This window comes from Chiloscyllium punctatum, chromosome 10 (assembly GCF_047496795.1).
Source record: "Chiloscyllium punctatum isolate Juve2018m chromosome 10, sChiPun1.3, whole genome shotgun sequence".
Taxonomy (NCBI): Eukaryota; Metazoa; Chordata; class Chondrichthyes; order Orectolobiformes; family Hemiscylliidae; genus Chiloscyllium; species Chiloscyllium punctatum.
In genome coordinates this window covers 76,060,452-76,083,190 of record NC_092748.1, presented here as the reverse complement: position 1 = coordinate 76,083,190, position 22,739 = coordinate 76,060,452, and the positions used below count along the sequence as shown (strand labels likewise).

General features: G+C 37.2%; 1 protein-coding gene across 3 annotated transcripts in view; it reads left to right on the top strand.

The window, feature by feature from the left end:
• The window catches only part of osbpl11 (oxysterol binding protein-like 11), an 83,979-nt gene extending 61,743 nt beyond the window's left edge, over positions 1–22,236 (top strand). For 2 of the 3 annotated variants that reach the window (XM_072579589.1, XM_072579590.1), the window contains 5 exons: positions 2,634–3,126; positions 8,666–8,852; positions 11,691–11,873; positions 18,746–18,899; positions 20,450–22,236. In XM_072579589.1, coding sequence (XP_072435690.1) covers positions 2,634–3,126; positions 8,666–8,852; positions 11,691–11,873; positions 18,746–18,899; positions 20,450–20,527 — 1,095 coding nt within the window. In that variant the 3' untranslated portion in view covers positions 20,528–22,236. Of the gene's footprint in view, positions 1–2,633; positions 3,127–7,666; positions 7,834–8,665; positions 8,853–11,690; positions 11,874–18,745; positions 18,900–20,449 lie in introns of those variants that run through there. The other variant, XR_011961704.1, reaches the window with a different exon arrangement.
• The last annotated feature ends 503 nt before the right edge of the window (positions 22,237–22,739 follow it).

The following is a 22,739-nucleotide window of genomic DNA, read 5'->3' as shown; positions in this document are numbered from 1 at the left end:
GAATATTGTAGGATAAGCCAAAGACTAATGAATGAGAGCATTTATGATTTTAAAGTCAGCCTAGGGATGATGAAATAACTCACTTTATCACCAGATGAATAGAGAAAGGTCGAATTGTTCTCTGTTTAATAATTTAGACATGAGAAAAAAACATACAGAGGAGCCCCGAACATGATAGAACTGTTAAAAGTTAGAGGAAGTTGCATGGAAGGTAGATTAGAAAAATTGGTGTGAATTGGTAGTTGCAGATAAGGAGACTTTGCCAATCAGAGAGTCGTGCTCTTCTAGTTTTCTCACAAGTGGGTTGGATCAAACAAACAAAGTGCAAAATTCAATATAGTAGTCCTGAGATTGAAAAATTGTTGGGGTGAAAACAGATCTGTGGTGCCAAAGAGAAATCAAGCTGCTTGGTGACATTTTATCAGAGGGAGATGAAAAAAAAATAAGAATTTAAATTCAAAAATGATATCAACTAAAAGACAAAATGAAGGATTATGGGTGGAAATTTTAAAGCTTAGTTGACAGCTTTGTTAAATTTATGGAAGGTATTAAAAGCTCTCCCTGTAAATACAAAAGAACTGAATTGACACTGAAGGAATAGATGAAGTTTTAGCATAGCATTTCATGGGGAATTAAAATTATGCTAACTCATAAGTTATACGTAGCAGGGAATCTTCATTAATAGGGTCAGATAATAGTTAAATCGTCTAAGAGGTATGAGAGAATGTTATCAGTTAAACTGAAGAGTCAAAAGTTGGCTTTTGAATCCAGCACTGACACAATGATTTAAGGGGATGCTGGACAACCAGCTAATAAAGCTTTAGTAAGAGATCATACACTGGTAACTTGTTTAGAAATGCATAATGAAAGCTGAGGTCTTGCAAAATACCTGGATATATTTTAAGCTGTTTTGTTAAGATTCTGGCAACTACCTAGATCATCCAACTCTACAAGTTGCAAGTGATCTAATGGACAATGAAAACTAAGAATGTGTTCACATTCATCCAAATAAAGTTTCATTTAATCCCACGGATCACTCCACAATCCCTTGCGGGACAAAGGATCATCTTTCTGTATTCTGATTGCAGAATGGTAATCACCACTAAGAATAATTTAAGGTTCCTAACAGAAAGTTGATCCACCTATTCCCACAAGATACGCTTAAAATTATACTAGTTCGAGTATATTCCAGTGATTACTCTTGAATTGTAATTTCTTTGTTATAACCTGAGAAAGCTTCTCAATCAGAGTTCCAAACAGTACAGGACGACAGACCAAAAACTGAAAGCTGGAATTAGGCTGGTTGACTCATTTCTTTTGGTTAGTGCAGACAGGATAGGCCAAGTGTTTTATTCCATGCTGTAAACTTAGTCTGATTCTAGTTCAAATAGACATTCAAGTTAAGGCTCCAGAGTGATGATTTATGCAGCTTCGGTTTGTTTTTATCTCTTAACACTGTTTTTCTCTATTCTTTTCACATACTAGCCACTAGACCACAGGCGAATGCAAGTAGAGAAGCTAATTATGCATTTGCTGAAGCTTGCAAGTTGGGACAGCGTTCTTGACTTGAGTTCAAACATGCTAAATGATTTTTATTTTATATTGACTGACTTACTTTGAGAAGGAGAAATGTATCTTTGGTGAGAGCTTTGCCAGTAGAGAACTGGTTTGGGATGAAAATGGAATGCAGAATGTATTTAAAACAAATTGCTTTTAAATACAATTGCATTGTATTTTGCATAAATTGCTTTGTTTTTCATATATAATTTATGTTGTAAACATTGTAGAAGCAAAATATAATCACTTATGAATGTTTTGCCATGGTAAATGTTCAGCACATTAACTTTATACTGTGTAGAAATAAAATATAGGCTAATGTAATCTGAACAAAATCCCAATGAAAAGAAACCACAATTACTTTCAAAAGTACACATACATATAACATTCCAATCAAATATAGGCATGCATTCTGCAGTCCATAATTAAATCTTTTAAAAATATTAAAAAATTGTTTTTCTAGTCCTCTTAAATTTATTTTTAAAATGATTATGACAATATTTCTAACTTAATTAAAAATGAATTGCTATGTGAGATTTCAAGAGGCACATTAAGTGTCATGGGTTGCCTATTGACCTGGGTTGCATTTATGATATTTTAGGGCTATGTAATAGCCCTGATACTGTAAACCAAGAGAAATAGTTTCCATTGACAAAAGAGCTTGACTGGAGGACAGAGATTTAATACAACTGACAAAAAGAACAGATGAAAATTTTTCTTCAATGCAGTAATTTACTGTGATGTGGAATCATTACATGCAAGAAAGTAGAACCAGATTCGGTAGTAACAGTGAAAAGAAAGTACAAGTATTTGTACATCAGTGGGAAAGAGTGGGGGAAGTGGGGCTAATTGAGTATAATTTTTAAAGTAGCAGCACACTTGTGATGGAACTAATTGCATCTTTTAAGCTGTGACTTTGTTGCACTAGTAAAGTCTCTCAAATATGTAAAACGGGTGGACCAAATAGTTTTTTTTTAGTCAATTTATAAAGAGCCCATTTTTGCTAATTTACATTTTGTTAAATTTTATCAGACTGGTGCATTTATTTAAAATGTGCTTTCTTGTATTTGACATAGGTAGTGCTTCCAACCTTCATATTGGAAAAACGTTCATTACTGGAGATGTATGCTGATTTTATGTCCCATCCAGACCTCTTCATTGCTATCACAGATGGTGCTACCCCTGAAGAAAGGATGATCCGCTTTGTTGAGTATTACCTCACCTCATTCCATGAAGGCCGCAAAGGAGCCATTGCTAAGAAACCGTACAATCCAATTATTGGTGAAACATTTCACTGTTCATGGAATGTACCAAAAACTACACTAAACAATAAATCATCGAATACCTCATCACAGAGTTGTCAGCAAAAGACAAAATGTTCTGATGGGACAGAAGGAAGAAGCCAATCAGACTATCATTTGAGATTTGTGGCAGAGCAGGTGTCCCACCATCCACCTGTTTCAGGATTTTATGTAGAGTGTGAAGAGAAAAACATGTGTGCAAATACACACGTATGGACGAAAAGCAAGTTTATGGGCATGTCTATTGGAGTTGTAATGATTGGAGAAGGTAAGGATGTAATTGCTTCTGACTTGGAAAAATGAAAGAAATTGGTTGCAATGTAAATGTCATCTTGTTAAAGCTAATATGCACAGGACTGAGAACAGACCAACTATTTGGATTTGATTATGAAATCGGAAATTTACCATTATTGGGTTCTGATTTTTTAAAGTTAAAAATCATACCACCAGGTTATAGTCCAACAGGTTTAATTGGAAGCACGCTAGCTTTCGGAGCAACGCTCCTTCAGGTGTTTGTGGAGGGCTCAATCATAACACGAATTTATAGCAAAAATTTGCAGTGTGATGTAACTGGAATTCTACATTGAAAAATTGATTGTCTGATAAGCCTTTCATCTGTTAGAATACAGAAACTATCACTGTATTCTAACAGATGAAAGGCTTAACAGAAAATCAATTTTTCAATGTATAATTTCAGTTACATCACACTGCAAATTTTTGCTATAAATTCGTGTTACGATTGAGCCCTCCACAATCACCTGATGAAGGAGCGTCACTCCGAAAGCTAGTGTGCTTCCAATTAAGCCTGTTGGACTATAACCTGGTGTTGTGTGATTTTTAACTTTGTACACCCCAGTCCAATACCGGCATCTCCAAATGATGATTTTTTTTAAAAGTTGAGTTCAATTTGAATTGAAGGGTTCATGTGTGGTATTTGAAACAAACCCCAATATAATAGGATTTAAGCACCATATGATGTTTGATTTAAAGCTAAAGATAGTTAACCCTGATGGCACCTTGTCTACCCCAATTCAATACCAGCACCTCCACATCATGATCCATGTTGGCACTTTAAACTGCACTTCTAATGTTTTGCTTCAAGAAATAGTATAATGTTGATTTTCCCCTATTATTTTGTCAGAGAAATCCAAGGAAACAATGTTAATGGTCAGGATTTTTCTAACAGCTTTGTCTCTCTCTATTAGGAGTAGTGAAGAAGAGTATTAAAATACAGAGAAAATGATTAATAAAATTGTGGAGGAACTATTAACCAATATCCAATTACCTTTGTAGACAGTGGAAGATTTTTGATAAGCTACTGTTCGTAACTTGTTGAGCCACCTAATAACTGGTCCACCTGCCTTCTCTTTTGAATAGAGTTAACATTAGTCCAGCAGTTATCTCTGTTTTGAAAACATTAAGACAACCCAAAAGCTTTAAACAAGACCAACTAAAAATCTGACAGACGTCAAGTTTGAAATGTTGTGTTACACAAGTCACAAATTTATAACTGACCTGAAGAGATGTACAACTTAATGGTTCAGAGTTGTATAGATTTAATTTACTGTGAATATATTTTGTATCTGAGATATTCAGTTCCTGGTCAGCATAGATAAGCACTTTTCTGATTTATTGGCAGTTATCACTTTAGTTTTAAAGATTAATGGAATTACACGACAATTTTGGTGGATCAAATTCTATGGTATGCTTCTGGATTTGTTGTCCTGACATTAACAATGCAGATATTGTCAATTCATTCATTTAAACCTTCAGCTCTCATATGAGGAAGTCAATAATGACAATTCTCCTGTATCATATCACATCATTTATCTTCACATTTACAAACTGTATGAAAACTATTAAGTTTCATACATTTGCAATAGATAACAATAATTGACTTGGGAGGTAATGGTTTCATTTCAGACTTTATTTTGTTTTAACCCACTTGAATGTTTGCTCGTATGGTTTGTGATTTCTGTTTTTTATTACTTGTAACTTGCCTTGCTTTATCTTTACCTTTTTTACCTTTATCTAAAACAGGTTTATTTTATACTGTGTTTTCTTAAAACTGACTAAAGGTCTCCGGTATTGTACCTCTGTAGGCTTTCAAGGTGAATCTCCATTGTCTTGTATAAATCTGCTTAATATAAATGTCAATGTTTCAGCTAGTGTTAGAATTTTGATTGAGTCAACATGAGCTTTGCATTTTCAAGTTTATTAGAAATAGTTTTCATTTTCATATCCTTCATTTCAGCATCCTTTACATTCTGTAGGATCAGCCAAGTTGTCATTGAGAAAAATCATAAGGACCCAATCTTTTTAAGATGTGTTTTGTATATTATCCAGATGACTGTGCTATGTAAATGATCCTCCCTAAGATGGTGTTCAGTTCTATTAACTACTGTTCAACAGAACTATTTCTACCATTGCTGTTTGGAGTTTTCATATTATGTAAATTCTTGAAGAAAACGAGAAATATTGCACTTTCACCTATTTAGTTTGCAAAAAAATGTAATTTGTAAGGCAGTAATCATTTTTGAGATTTGAGCACTCTGAATTCCATAGTGACTGTTGAGGTGCAGGAATTTTATCTTTTGTTAGCATTTACTGTACTCTGATTTGTCAGTTGTACCTGAAGTTAGCTGCCTTTACAACACAGCAAACTACAGATGTAAAGATCAGGAAAGGATTTATAAAAACAGCCATGCGTTAACTTTTTAATGTTACAGAGGAGCTGAATTTCCTCCACATTACTTTAGCATTGTGAGATTAGGATTGATTGTGTTTCACTTTTGGTGTGAGATGGTGCCACTTGCTTTTATAACGTATTTTTTGTGAGGCAAGTTCCTATCAGGACCTCTTTTTGCATACTCTAGGCTACATTAGGTCTCAAATCTTTTAGTTTATGTTTGCTAAAATGCTTTCTACCAGTTTCTGATTTTACATATATAACAATTAATTCAACTGCTAAGACATTTGTTCTCAGTGTGATTATGCCCTGAAGGTTAAATACTGGGGTTCTAGAACATTCTTGGGCATTATGTCACTACTTCCCAGTTTTGCAGAGGCATTTCTTTCTCATTATTCCTGTAACCTGTAAGAGAGCAAGTGGAGTTGAAACTGCCTCAATAAACAAATTAAATCCAAAACGGACAATATGTGCAGAGATTTTACAAACCTCTTTAGAATGTGTACATCGCACTGGCAAACAAACTTATTTTTGCCTTTCAGGTGCAACTTTAGCTCAAGGAGAACAGTCCCCCTGAGGACAGAAATTCAGTGTTACTAATTGTGAAATGATACGTATTATGAACTGCCACTCTGTCAATGGTACAGTAGCTTGCTAACGCACCAAAGGTTGTCTGTAGTCAGTATTACCCTAGGGCCTAGCAAATCTTACTGGTATTTGGTAGAGTTAATTTCAATTGATAATTGATTTGGGCAGCCTGGATTTAGAAGTATTATGCATAACCTATTATTATACTAGGTTTATTGGAATGCTGTCTGACCTGAGATGACGGCTGATGGGCTGCAAAGTGTGTATCCATAACAAAGCCCAAAGTGAGAATGGGACTGCATCTCTTTTCTGAGAGCAAAGTGCAGGCTGAGGTGTTCTCAAGTGAGAAACAAACATGGCAGTTGTATTTAAGTTTTTATAAATGTAATTGTAAACAAAATAGGGTAAAATCATTAGCGCACAGAAGAAATTTTAAAGGCAAATAGATGCAAGTAACTTATGAAGCTTTGCAATTTTGGTTCCATGCAAAACATAATCTTGAAAATGACTTATCAGTATAAATACATAGAGGAGAATGTCCTTATACGTATATGCAAGAATCATGGTTATATAGTCCAGCTGTCAGGAACCAGTTAGACTTAGTTTTAGTTGCATTTAATGCACTCTATAACACTGACCATATATAGCCCATGGTAAAATCTTGCGCTGTTGATTAAATTGTCCATATTTTCAAAACTTCCAGTAACTGTACGGCCATCCCTAATTTGTGCTATTAGAATTTAATCCTCCAAGGAAATATTTTTTCTTATTAATTACCTCTAAAGATCGGCTGTTTGTAGATGCAAATATGTCGATATTAAATGGACTTGGTTTTGTTTTAAAATCCAAAAGAACCATGGATGCTGGAGATCTGACACAAAAACAGAAATTGCTGGAAAATTTCAAGAGGTATGGCAGCATCTGTGGAGCAAAATCAGAGTTAACGTTTTGGGTCCAAGGACCCATCAGAACACAGGTTCTATTTTACATGGAAAAACAAAGTGCAAATCTGGTTTCTTGCCTCATGTAGAACTAGGATTTCCAAACAGCGATTAACTTATTTAATTTTATCCTACTACAAATTTTAATCAAGAAACTTTCATGAAATGAGAGTTTTTTGATGTGTTACATTTTGAGCCACATATATTTCCACTTTAAAAGTTGCCTTAAATATCATCTGCAGTCATGCATCTGAAAATAATTATACCAAATTTGTCTTGACTTAGCTTGGAGTCAAGAATGATCTTCTAATTTGGATGACTTGTTCTAATTACATATACTTAGCCTCCATCTAAAATCCCTGTCCCACTAAGTGATACACCAGGTTAAACCCCTCTCGTAAGTGGTAGCTGCCAGAATGAGTATTTACCCATGAGATTATCTTCCATTCTTCTTTATAGTTTCCTCCATATACTGAGGATCACTTGATTCAGGCCTTCTATTCCCAATTCTTTGAAGGGTTTTAAGATCCATATATCCACCTAAATGTATATCTGTTTACAATTTCTTTGTTCTACTCCCTCTGGTTAAGAGCGACAAAGTAGCCTAGGGAGGTGCCTTTATATGGCGCAAGAAGGGAAGATCACATGATGTCAAAACTATCTTAAAGGGCCTTTGTGATTTTCCCTGTTGACAACCTGGGCTGATCCTGTGGTATGGCGGATGCATCCTTTTGAAGAATGAAGAATGCTATGCAAGGTAGGGAATTGCTTACCCTTTAATGTGTGTTTTGAATTTTCTTCTCTTTAAGGTAGTGACTGATACTGGTTCCATGGAAACAGCCTTGTATGGTGCTTGAGTTTAGTTCTAAGCTTAGATCAGGAGTGCAATGATGATATCTCTGAATTTGATCTCGGCCTTTCCTTAATCAAGATCCAAATAATCACATCCTCCTTGAGACGTTAGGAGGACAAATCATGATTGACTGACTTTCTTTTTAACCCTAATGCAAAAACTCTCTACGTTGCACCTTGCATTGAATTTGCCTTAAACACTGAGACCTGGCAACAAGTTAAGCCAGAGGATGATTCTGGGGCTATCCTATATGAATGTGTGCACCATGCAATGCACTAACCTCCCTGAGAACCATGAGGAGAGCAATTTATTCAATAATTTAAATTGAGACTGAAACTAGATACTCCAGTCACTTCTATGACACCTGATGTTTTTTTTTTAAATACCACATTGGAAAATGTGAAGAAATATTGTATTTTGAATTCTCCTGTGTGGTAATATTAGTAGTCCTTAATCCCAATATAGGGAAATTTGGGCATTTTGAAATAGTTTCCCTGTTTTCTAAATGAATACGTAAGCCAATGTTCATGCATTTTTATAGGCATTTTTCTTCAAACTTAGAATATACAAATTAATTTGTAACAATTTGCAAGTTCAATGTGTTGAGCTTTTATTTAAGGCTGCGACTATTGACTGAATTTAATTGTCTGGTATGTTTTCAAACAGTGTGTTGCAGTAGTTTCTTACAAGTATGCAAATGACAACATAATAAGTGAATGGTTTTTATGCCATTTAGGTCTTCTATGCCTCTTGGAACATGGTGAGGAGTACACATTTACTCTTCCTTGTGCATATGCTCGTTCCATTTTGACTGTTCCTTGGGTAGAACTTGGAGGAAAAGTTAATGTCAACTGTGCTAAGACTGGTTACTCTGCAGCTATTACTTTCCACACAAAACCATTTTATGGTGGCAAACTTCACAGGTACACCTATTCCTAATTATATGCACCAATGATCTGCGGTGGCATGGTTAATAGAAATGCACAGAATTTTAACACTTTCTTGTAAGTGTAAAAAAAATTGCAAAATGTGTAAACAAAAAAAGCAAATGAAAGCCATTAAACTATGAAGTATGAATCATCTATAATTGAGGAATGTTTAAGGATATCCATTCAATTCTTTTCAGTCTATCACTGAAAGATCAAAGTGATGAATATAAAATGTTTTGCTTTTAATTTGTTTAATGTTCTGTAATCATTTCGAGATAATATTACAGTACCAGAAATAGTTTGCATTTAACTTAAAATAGCATTCCAGTGTGATATATGGAGTTTGAAACAAAGACCAAAATATAATGGGAAGTGACAGAATGCTTGGTTGAATGTGAGTTTGAATTAAAACAAAGCTAAATTGAGCTAGAGAAAAGAGTTTCATGTGGGAACATGCAAAAACCGAAATTGCTGGAGAAATTCAGCAGGTCTGGCAACATCAGTGAAGAGGAAACAGTATTAATGTTTTGATACTAATTGAAGCTGGGAAAAGATGGTATTTATGCTGGTGACTTGAGACAGGAACGGGAAAGAAGTCCAGAGAGAGAAAAAAAACAGGCAGACAAAGGGATTGTTGATAGTACACCTGGGCAAAAAAGAAACTGGTGTTAATGGGGACAATGAGTAAATGAAAGAGAAGTTGAAGTGCAGACTAGACTGGGTGATCACTTTGCAGACCACCTACATTCTGTCAAAAAATGACCCTGAGTTTCCAAATGCCTGCCCGTTCAACACATTGCTGTGTTCCCATGCCAATATTTCCATTTCAGGATTGCTGCTGTACTCCAGCAATGCTCAATGCAAGCTGGAAGAACAACACCTAATTTTCCACTTTGAGATCTTTAAAGCCTTCAGGATTCATATTAAACTTAATTCACTTAGGTGGCTTCTCTTCTTTCTAGGCTTTCTATTAACAATCCGTTTGTCTACTCATTCTTTTTCTGTTTTTCTCTCTGTCTCTGGGCTCCCTCTCCATCTATCCACTCACTCCTCCATTTTTGCCCCCGTACCCTCACCATCATCAGCATAGATGCCACCTTTTCATAGCTACTATTAGTTCTGAAGAAGGGTCACTGGACTCAAACCGTGAATACTGTTTTCTTTTCACAAATGCTACCAGACCTGCTGAGTTTCCCCAGAAATTTCTGTTTTGCTTGTTTCATGTCAACAGTTCTTTGTTTTATTTCATTTTAGTTTCACAGGGGAGTTTGTCTTGTGTATCTTTTTTATGCTTTGTCTGACTCTCCATCTCTTTTCATCATTTGAGGAATACTGACTTTGTTTTCCCTACATTTCCCCCATTGTGGGCATTTACCATTACGCAACCCAAAATATCTTCTCTTTTAAAAACTAGCTATTTTTCATTTATGATGTGGAGGTGCCGGTATTGGAATCAGGTGGGCAAAGTCAGAAGTCTCACGACACCAGGTTATAGTCCAGTAGGCTTATTTGAAATCACACGAGTGTTCGGGGTGCAGACTCTCGTCAGGTGCAGGGTCTGCACTCCGAAAGCTGCTGTGATTTCAAATAAACCTGTTGGCCTATAAGCTGGAGTCGTATTCTTCATTTAGTTTTGCCCGGCAGTCTGCAATTCTATTTACTTGAATCAGATCTGATCCCACTCAATTGTAATTGGCTCTTGACCAATTATTTGTCAGTCTTTTATCCGGATTATAACTTGTTCTATTCCACACCCATGCTGAACCATACGATCACTATCCCTAACTAGCCATTGGAAGTAGATCAAGCTTGTCCAAAAACCTAGTGATCTCGCGTTTCTGTTAAACATACATCAGCACATCTTTTATCCAAGAATACTAATATCTACATATTTTTGACATTTTTTGAGCCAGGTCTCTGACTTCATCCTGACATAACATTCCCTCTTGATTCTTTGCAACTGCAGATAATTAACCATATTTACCATATTCTGCATGCTTACTTTCATGCACTGTATCACAAATTTAGATCTTACTTTATTTCTTCTTATTCTAACTACGCATAGCTGACTGTTTCTTACTCTTGCGTTATTTTAACCCCCATTTCATGTGCTGATTAGTTTTCCTCTCTAATGTTACATCCAAGTTACCATCCTTTAGCAGTATTGTTAAAACCCTTCACAAAGATCCTAAGACATTGCCCTGTAAATACATTGGTTCTGGCTGAGTTCAGGAAAACCCATCTGAGCAGTATTAATTCTACCTGCCACTGTCCTAGAAACCTAAAGCTGCCGCCTTTAAAATTCTAGTTACAGGTGCACATTCCTGCTCAGGTTGGAGAAGGATGGGTGATTCTATACTGCACTTTTCATAACAAAGAATAATAATGGTTTAAATAAGGGTGAATAATGGTTTGAGGGAAAAGAGAATTATTAAGTACACCATGCAGTATCTACTATCGGGAGTTAGAATGGTTGAGTTGGGGAGAGTCAATAGTCAGCTGTTGGTTTCCTGAAAGAGATGAGCTGCAAGAGGATGGGGAAGGTAAAAAGAGAAATTGCAAAATTGCAGGGAATCAGGAGTATCATGATTGAGGAGCTGGACCAGATTATGTGGGAAAGGAGATAAAAGTTAAGATAAAGGCAGTCTGTCTAAATTTTGGAGCTCCGCTTGAGGGAGATGAAGATAACGCTGGGTGAAGATGATGACGTTCATTCTTGCTCCAAGCCATTGTGATTGAGAGTATTAATAGCATAAGAAGAAACTAGAACTGTAGTTCTTTTTAGTTTAATAATTTCTGCATCTCACAAAAATGTGTAACTTCTCCTTTCAGGGTGACAGCTGAAGTAAAACACAATGCGACGAACACTGTTGTGTGCAGAGTGCAGGGTGAATGGAATGGTCTGCTCGAATTTACTTACAACAATGGAAACAGTAGAACTGTAGATGTAACTAAACTTCCTGTCACTAAAAAGCGAGTGCGACCAATTGAAAAACAAAGCCCTTTTGAATCTAGGTAAGGAAATCAATAAAGGAATATTACTCAACCTCAAGTGTTAACTCTTCCTCTTCACCTGCTATCTTACCTACTTGATTTTCCAATATTATTGTTTTATTTCAGATTTCCAACATCCAGAATTCTTTTTACTTTTGCAGTGAGGAAACTAGTAATGACGGGTGATTTGATTTATTGTTGTTACATGTACCCAGGTACAGTGAATAGTTTTGCTTGTACTGAAGCACAGTACAGAGGAACCGCGATTGTCCAAATTTTGGATGATCTGGCGAGATTGCAAGGTCCCGACGCTTAGCGAAACAAGGTTATCCGGCATTCAATTAACCAAACAAAATATTCCCCACCCATGTACTTCAGATAATCAAGGTTCCTCTGACATGGTATCGTCACTTCTGGTACTATACTAATGTTTAATTGAAATATTGACTAATCCCCGCTTTAGCCACAAGTAGAAGTGGGGCACGTTCACCAATGATTGCAATATTCAGCACCATTTGTGACTTTATCATCCAAAATCAGATATGCCATGCTCTTATTGAATGGCAAGTTCAGTGAACTCCTGATCCAATTTCTTATTTCCTTATAATCTGGAGAATTTATTCTGGGAGGAACTAAACAAAGCTGACCACTGCACAACTGTAGTCTTCATATAAAAGGATTGATGTGTTTGCCTTGGAGACCATGCAGCAATGATTCAATGGATTAGTTTCTAGGATGAGACAACTCAGTCTGCTGAGTGATGAGAGATGATCTCATTGAAACATACTAGATTCTGGAGGGAGTTAAAAGTGGTAAACACTAGGGTATAGCCCCAGGACAAAGGGTCTGCCATTTAAATCGGAAATGAGGAGGTATTTCATCACTGTGTTGTGAATCTACAGTGGTTTCCCCTTGCTGCATTGTTGGCTCGAATGTCTATCTTTGGTCCTTGTTTATTGTTTAGAAGTTGTCCCTTAGCAACACAACCTAAAAACACAGCACTTGTATCCACATGTAACTTGATTAATTCAGCCCCACCTAATCACTTCTCCACATCTCTTAAACTGTGATATTGTTTGTTCAGTACTGGATGAGCAGAAAATTCCTATAATTAGATATCTGATACAGTAAAACCATTATCTTTGATTCTAACTACAAGTTCTGTTTCTTAGCTTTCATCTCCATTCCCTTCAGTAACTGTTTAATGTTGTAGCAGGCTGTTTGCAAGCATGTTATTAAATTTGACTCTGAGAAGCTTCAAATCACATTATCTGGTCTATTCCTAAGATTGCTTGCTTCTACTTCTGGAACATTGCTAACTTTTCCCTATCTCAGTTCATCTTTGGTGCAATCCACATCCTTGTCTTTTTTACCTCTGACTTTTAGAATCAGTTATGCAGCATAGATTGGTTCAACTAGTCCGTGTCAACCAGATATCCTAAACTGATATAGCCTCATTTGGCTGATATCCCACTATGTACCCATCCAAATGCCTTTAATTGTTGTAATTGAACTGACCACAGGCTGCTTGTTCCATACACATACCACCCGCTGCGTGAAAAAGTTGCCCCTCTGGTCCCTCTGAAATCTTTCGCCCCTCACCTTAAATATATGCTCTTGAGCTTGACTATTCCATTGTACAGGAGAAAGTGAGGACTGCAGAGAGCTTATGCTCGAAACATCGACTCTCCTGTTCTGACCCGCTGTGCTTTTCCAGCACCACACTCTTTGACTATTCCATTTTACACGTGGGCAGCTTCCCACATTCTATCCCTGGAATCAACTTCACTTGTGTGAATTGGCTCCAAACCTTAATTACCTTTCATCCTTGTGCTCATTGATTTGCATTGACTTCTGGACAATACCTTGATTTTAAATTTCTCCATGCATCTTCAAATCCTTCTGTTGTTAAAGACTCCCACTAACTCTCTATAATCTTGTCCAGTTCAACAACCCTCAAGTACCATCTTCTTGACATTCTGCTGAAGGACTGGTCCTTGACAGGAATGAGAGTCAGACCTTTGGGAGAGAGGGTAGTGTTGTGAGTTGGGTGGAGGTCAGAATGAGAGTCAGGCATGCTATTGGTAGAGGGAGGAGTGAGTGTGGGGTTGGGTGGGTGAGTAAGAATGTGGATAAGAAGGTAGGTGGGTGAAAGTGAAATTGTGGAGGTGGGCATGGGGGTTGTTAGCACAGCTATGGGAGGTGCTGGGTGTGTGCATAAAAGGGAGGCAGGAGATTGGATGAATAAATGAAGGAATCACTGGGGATGTTGGTTAGTGAGAGAATGTAAAAGTAGGAGGATGAATGAGGGAATACAAAAGGAGGAGGGTGTGAGTGATTGCCCACACACCTGATAATATCAAATATCAATGTACATGCAAATGTAAACACCCACGAAAACCTATACACAAAGTAGAAACCTGCAACAAACCCTATTTCTGTATGAAAGTTCCATTGTTGCAAGCTCAGTGTGCCTTAACAGAGGTCAATGTTAGTTCAACCTGACTCCTAAATTCCATTCTGTCCCTACCTCTTCCCTGGTTGTCAGGACTTCGGGCTAGTCTTACACTACCTCTACTTTTCCTCAGTGAAAAGGCCAAAAAGAAGTTAGTTCTGATGCTTAGCATTTTTTTTAATGCTTTTTAATAATTATTCAATTAAATGATCAGTTTATTGCTCAGGAATTGTTTCTTTTCTGGAATTCAAGTTTACTGTTGTGGCAAACATTACCTTTTCTGAAATTTGCTCATCTGTTCCTTGTGTGAGAGTAAAATTAAATATGATTGCCCCCATGTGGAAAAAGGTGGCCAAGCCCAATCTACAAGATGCTTTGCATTAACTGGCAACCGCACCTTCAAACTGTGACCTCTGCCATCTAACAGGACAAAACAACAGCTACATGGGGAAACCACCATTTCCAAGTTAAACTTCAACCATGTTTTTGAATAGAATAGTCATTTATTGTCACTTCTGTTTTACAAAAAAAGTCTTTAAATTGCCATATAACAGCACCTTTTTTAATAGACAGAAGGCATAGATAAGAAAAAAAAAGACAAAAACCATCTTGGTTCAATTCCATTCCTTAACTGTCATTGGCAAAATCCTAATCCCTTCCTAATGATGCAAAGGGTATACCTGAACCATGTACACTTAAGTGAGCCGCCACCTCAAGTGTAATTAAGGCAATTCTCATGAATTTTGTTTAAAGAAAGTTACATTCCCACAGTGAAGCTGTTTATTCAGCAGCCACGCCCAGAGGTGGTATCATCAAGGAGCTAGGATTCCTATTAAAAAACCGGAAAACTGTGCTCCAGAGAAGAGGAATAGTCCCTTGGAATTATGGGGATAGGATAAAGTAATCTATGATCTTCTGTATCAGAGACATGAGTGTCATCATTAAGTCAATGCTGACTAGACTTGGTCACATTCTTTTCTTAAATGAAAATGCTGGGGGTCACATTTAAGAAGTATTTTGATCCTTTCTGGGGGGTTCCCAGGTTGCTGTGCCTGTATACACTATCCCCCACCCATGACAGCAAATAGCTGTTTCTTTCACATACTACTTCTCCCCCAAAAAGCAGAACACAAACCCAAAACATTTTGTTCATGTTTCTTCCAATCATCAAATTCATGGAAGTAATTGTTGGTAAGCCACCCAGTGTTTTCAGTTTGGATTCCACCAGAGTACTGTGTTCAAGTTTTGTTAGTCTTAGTCCAAGCATGGATGTCGCCTGAATTTCATAAGTGGGTTATGGCCCCAAGCAGCCTTCAGTCAAACTGAAGTAAAGACACTTGGGAGGAATGCTGAAATACGGAAACAGTTATGGTTGTTGGAGACCAGTTGGCTTCTTCATTATGATAATTGCACAATGATTATTTCCATTCATAACTTAGAATAAAACAGTCCACACCTGCCTGCAGCAAAGCTGTTGTCGTAACTGACAAGAAGCAGTTTGTGATCATTTGAAATCTGGTATTGTTTCTTTATGTCTTGAGTTTCAGACAAAAATGATCAATAGAGTCATAGACATGTACAGCACAGAAACAGACCCTTCGATCCAACTCATCCAGGCCGGCCAGATATCCTAATCTAACTTAGTCTCATTTTCCAGCACTTAGCCCAAATCCCTCTTAAACGCTTACTATTCACATTCCCATCCCGATACCTTTTAAATGTTGAAATTGTACCAGCCTCCACCACTGCCTCATTCCATACTCACCACCTTTTGCGTGAAAATGTCGCCCCTTAGGTCCCTTTTAAAGTTTTACCCTCTTACCCGAAACCTAATTCTAGATTCCACCCCCCACCCGAAGGAAAAGACCTTGTCTATTTACCCTATTCATGCCCCTCATGAGTTTACAAACCACTATAAGGTCACCTCTCAGCCTCTGACACTCCAGCTAAAACAGCCCCTGCCTATTCAGCCTCTCCCGATAGCTCAAGTGCTCCAACCCTGGCAACTTCCTTGTAAATCTTTTCGGAACCCTGTCAAGTTTCACAATATCCTTCCAATAGGAGGGAGACCAGAACTGCGCCCAATATTCCAAAAGTGGTCTAACCAGTGTCCTGTACAACCACGTCATGACCTCCCAACTCCTGTACTCAATGCTCTGACCAATAAAAGAAGGTATACCAAGTGCTGCCTTCACTATCCTATCTACCTGCTACTCCACTTTCAAGGAACTATGAACCTGCACTCCAAGGTCTCTTAGGATTTACAAGGCATAAGTCCTGCTCTGATTTGCTTTCCCAAAATGCAGCACCTCACATTTATCTAAATTAAACTCCATCTGCCACTCCTTGGCCCGTTGGCCCATCTAATCAAGATTCCATTGTCCACTGAGAGAACCTCTTTTGCCTGTCCACTGTGCCCCCAGTTTTGGTGTCATCTGCAAACTTACTAACTATACCTGCTATGTTTGCATCCAAATCACTTATATAAATGACAAAGTCTAGTGGACCCAGCATCGATCTTTGTGGCACACCACTGTTCACAGACCTCCAGTCTGAAAAACAACCCTCCGCTGTCTTCTACCTTTTGAGCCAGTTCTGTTTCCAAATGGCTAGTTCTCCCTGTATTCAATGAGATCTAACCTTGCTAACTAGTCTAACATGAGAAATCTTGTTGAAAGCCTTACTGAAGTCCATATAAGATCACGTTCACTGCTCTGCCCTCATCAATCCTCTTTGTTACTACTACAAAAAACTCAATCCAGTTCATGAGACATGACTTCGCGCACACAAAGGCATGTTGACAATCCCCAATCAGTCCTTGCCTTTGCAAATATATGTAAATCCTATCCCTCAGGACTTCCTCTACCAACTTGCCCCCACTGATGTCAGACTCCCTGGTCTGTAGTTCCCTGGTTTGTTCTTACCACCTTTCTTAAATAGTGGCACCACATTAGCCAACCTCCAGTCTTGCAGCACCTCTCCTGTAGCAATCATTTCCATAGCTTCCCACAGCATTCTAGGGTACACCTGATTAGGTCCTGGAAATTTAGCTACGTTTATGCATTTTAAGGTATCCAGCACCACCACCTCTGTAATATGGACATTTTTCAAGATGTCACCATCTATTTCCCCACATTCAATATCTTCCATGCCCTTCTCCACAGTAAATACTGATGGAAAATACTCATTTCGTATCTTCCCATCTCCTGCGGTTCCACACACAGGCTGCCTTGCTGATGTTTGAAAGACTCTATTCTCTCCCTAGTTACCCTTTGGTCCTTAATGTATTCATAAAATCCCTTTGGATTCCCCTTAACACTATTTGCCAAAGCTATTTCATGCCCCCTTTTTGTCCTCCTGATTTGCCTGTTGAGTATAAAGGCAGTAGAAGTATACTTTTCTAAGGATTCACTCAATCTCTGCTGTCTATACCTTACATAATTCTTTCTTTTTCTTGACCAAAACCTTAATTTCTCTAGTCATCCAACATTCCCTACACCTGCCAGCCTTGCCTTTCACCCTAACAGAAACTTACTGTGTCTGGATTCTCAGTATCTCATTTTTGAAGGCTTCCGATTTTCCAGCCGTCCCTTTACCTACAAATATCGCCCCAATCAACTTTTGAAAGTTCTTGTCTGATACCGTCAAATACTTCATCCAATTTAGAACTTCAACTTTTAGATCCAGTCTATCTTTTTCCATCATTATTTTATGGTCGCTGGCCCCAAAGTGCACTCCCACTAACACCTCAGTCACCTGCCCTGCCTTATTTCCCAAGAGTAGGTCAAGTTTTGCACCTTCTCTAGTAGGTACGTCCACATAGTGAATCAGAAAATTATCTTGTACACAATAATAACATCTCTCTTTTCAATAATATACAACAGAGCCAAACACTTCTGGATCAAGATCTGACTCATAAATACTGACAAGTAAATTATCTTCTACAACAAGGTAGATTATAACTACCTCCATATGACATTCAATAATGACAAAATTGCTCAGTCCCACACCAACAATATCCTGAAGAATTATTCCAGTTCACCTGTTTCAGTAACATAAATCTCATGGTCACTGGAGCTGATCAGAGGTTTGGTATTCTGTAGTAGCGGGCTCACTGCCTGGTTTGCCAAAACCTACTCATCACCGAGAAGTCATAAGTTAGGAATGTGATTGGATATGCTTCACTTACCTGTATTAGTGCAGTTCCAAAAGTATTCAAAAAGCTGTATGCTATCTTGGGCAAAGCAGTCTATTTGATTGCCATGCTCCTCCATCAAACATCCATTGGGACTTGTTCAAAATTTTGGAGCTACTTACCTTACAATCTTTGTAATGGTTACTGCAGTGGTTTTTAAAAAACTGAACACCTATTCTGAAAGTGAATTTTTAAAAACTTCTATATATTATGTTCACTTATGTATTTTGTGTGTTCCGACAGACGCTTGTGGCAACATGTTACTGAAGCTTTGGAGGTAAACAACATAGATAAGGCAACTGAATATAAGAGCTTATTGGAGGAACGTCAGAGATCAGAAGCACGACACCGTGCAGAGACACAGACACCATGGGAAACAAAATATTTCCACCAGGAGGTGATGATTGTTAATTGTAAACTTTTGCTGTTAATTGTAAATTTTTGCAATTCATCGAAAGAGGCTTGAGTATACAATCGTGTGTTTGTTGCAAGCTGTAGAATTATAGACTTATGAAATTGATTTTATGCTGTTTTAATTGCTGCTATTTTTCACTGTCAAGGAGGAAGCCTCACTACCATTTTGTTTATTGCTTCCACTTCTGCCAATTTTGCTACCTTTTGGTAGAATTATTTTAAGTGTGTGACTTTACCTGAACTTTAACAGGCTGATGATTCGAACTTGCTGGTTCAGTGAATATTTTCGCAGGATTTATTTTACCCTATAAGTTGATGTCAATAAGAAATTTAGTTTTCACTAACTGTATTGCAACACTGAAGGAGACAATGTGGCTCTTTAATGCCTGTGCAAGCCCTTTTGATAGATCAATCCAATCTAATGTCTTGCATTCTTCACCAACCCTGTCTCAAATCTTTATTAAAGAAGACCGTCCAGCATTTGGCCTAGATTTTCTATCCTGAAGTTTTGTGCAGAGTCATGAAACTTCCCAGCTCGCTGAGAGAAAAGGGTGCCCTAAGATCTTCGTTCTGACATGATGTGGTGGGATGGTAAGAGTTATGTGCTAGAGATAGGCCCATCACCCCCAGAAACAGTTCTTGCCAGCTCCATAAATTACCAATGCCAGTGTAGGCTGGTTAACAGGCCCACCCTGATGCTGTTGGACTATATGCCAATTGTGAGCTTTCATATTAGATCCTCTAGATCATACCCACCCATCCATTTCCCATGCCCATTCATGTCAACTTGTGACTTCACCTAACCCCAGTGGCCCCTCATGCCCTACATTTCAACCTATGCCCCTCAACTCCACATAATGGTCCCTTATGATCCCATGTCAGCACTTGCTTCCACTCAACTACAGCACCTTTAAAGCTCCTATGTCAGCAGTTCTATAGAATGTCCACACACCTTGCATCCTTTGCCCTTCCCTGCCTACCAAATAAAAAGTTAGTTGTGGAATCCAACTCAAAAAGTTCTCTGTAATCTGAAAACGAAAAGTGTTTTCTGCTTTTTTTTATATGTATATCCTTCATGTTATTCTGCCTTTAATCCCATTGACATTAATTTTCCAAAAGGTTGTAACATCTAATATTTTAGACTTCCAAAAGCCTTTTGACAACCAACATCAATGGCACTATCCTCATCAACTCTCTCCGTTGCTTCATCGGATAACTAATTATGTAATGCTTTTTTTAAAAAAAAATCTATTTAGTTTACTTATTAGACCATATTCTTTTAAATGCCAGATATATAATTTCAATTGTTTTTAACCTTCTTACCCAATATACTCTAAATCCCCTTATGTAAAGGCTAATTTAACAATTACCATCTTATGTTGCTATACTTGTACGTTCCTTGTACTCAAGTCAAAGTATCCTCCAGATCTTGCTGCAACATTTTAGCCTCTCCTGTATTTTAAAAAGTTCTCTTAACTTACAAGCTTAAACCTGTTACAGGCATCTTAATTTTTATTTATCCATATTTTCTAGGGTGACGGTTGGATCTACTACAAGCCTCTATGGAGGTCTACAAGAGACAACATTGAGATACGTGTACCGACACCTTAGACTCTCTGCAACTGGTCTAGAGCAACATGGCATTAAATAATCATTCAAAAACATAGCTGTGACCAATGTTGTTTAGCCATAATGGGGTTTCATATTAAAATGTAAAATGCAGTTAATCTTTCAGCTGCTTTTACCCAACATTGTGTGTCTGTATGATAGATTACGTGCTCCAAGTACACATTGGTATGGTAACGTGAAGGGCACTTTAATGCTACAGGAAAAAACAAGTGAAAGCAATTTTTATCCTCAACTACGTTTTGTATCTTATCTATAGCCTTTTGACTTAAATTACTTTTTGGCAAGGATCTTGTATTATTTTGACACCGGTACTTGAATGAGGTATTGCTTCAATGATCGTTGCTGCCTCAAAACAAAGATTTATTTCTAACTGGCACACTGTAGTGCTTTTTTTCGGCTTGTTCATGCAGTTGACAAGAATAGCTGAGAGTCAGGACTGTTGATTCAGTCTGAAATTGTTGTAACTAAAAAAAATGCCAGGGTGACTTTTTTGACTTAATCTATTATTTAAGCTGTTTTTTTAAAAAAAAAAGTCTATTCAGGAGAAATTTGTCATATGAAGTTCCTTTTAAGTACATTTCTTTAAACATTGCAGGCAATTTTTAAAAATTCCCAAAACAGGGTAAGCAAGTTGAAAACAGTATACTTGTTACATTGAGTAATGTCATTCAAAATACCTTGTATCCAAAGTGTTGTGCCTTATATTGTATTTTTTTTAGTATTGTGTTCTGATTAGAATGTGTGATCTTTGCAGCTGAATTATGGCTGAGTTAAAGTTTCATCATGAAGTGAAAATGTAAAGAATTTTATGAATTGATTTTGTTTCAGTTTATTTGCAGAAGCAACTTAGTAAGCAAATCTCCATAATATGAGTGTTAAAAAAGAGAATGTGATTTAACTGAATTACTTTCAAGGGAACAGTATAGAGAATATCTCTCCTAATAATGGTGAAACAGTGATGATTTGTTTCAAGACTGCTGTTGACACATTGGTAAACTGTAGTTGAGCAGCACACTGGGGTTTTAAAAAAAAGACTCCAATGTCGTCATCACTGGTGAGATATTCTGTTTAGTGTGTGTGTGTGTGTGTGTGTGTGTGTGTGTGTGTGTATATGGCTATTGAGAGTTACAATAAATCTGAAATGTCAGTTTACTGCTGACCATTTAATTGTTGTCTCACACAAAGATAAATATTGATCCTGTGAGAATAACAGTACCATTCATGCTACAAAGAATAAATTTTGTCATCTATGCATTGACAGTTGAAAGTTGGTGATTTCTAATGTGTGAGAAAACATCTTAGAAAATAAGCTTACATGTTGTGCAATATTCCATGTTAAGCACACATTTATGTGAGATTCTGTATAATTTTTTTTTATAACTTTAATTGTAATTTAACAGGTTAGATCTGAATTCAAAAGACTCTTAGAATGTTTTGTTGCTGGGATGTTTAGGCAAGAAATGAGCAGTACTTTTTTTTGAGTTCTTGATCATGAGACAGTAAAAGCAGAAAGCATCATTACTTCTGTTTAAAATCAGAAATGAATTTGAAAGCATATTGATTGTTACACAACACTTTGAGGCTACAGTCCTGTATATTTTGTAATCATATATAATGCACTGAAGGAAACTCAAAATGACACTCCTGTAGTAGTAGCAAGTATGAATTAAACATACTGCAAAAACGCTCAATTTTGCAATATTTTCTTTTAAAAGTTTATCTAGTTGCGCCTCGGGAGTTGTCAAAGAAAATGCAGAATGCAATGCAAAAATGATATTGATGAATAGTGGTCAGCAACTAAGAATTCAAAAATGTCTCAAGTCACTATAAATGCATCAAATTAGTTAATACAGCTATGCTTTGGAAAGAACTGTTTCTCACAGTTAAAAGTATAAAATAACCTCTAGTCAAAAATATTGGGATATAGAATCATAGTGATGTACAGCATGGAAACGGACCCTTCGGTCCAACCCGTCCATGCTGACTTCTGCTTTTATTTTGTGTCAAAGATCACTGGTTAATCCTGAAGCAGATATCACATCGGAATGATTTCTATCATCTTTTCTCCTGCCCTAGTCTAGTTATTCAGTAGGCTAAGACTAGGATTTTAAGGGAATATTAATGTTCTGCTTTGCATTTGGGAAAGCTTGAAGTTGTGTCTTGCATTAATATAAAATTACAACCAAGCTAAATT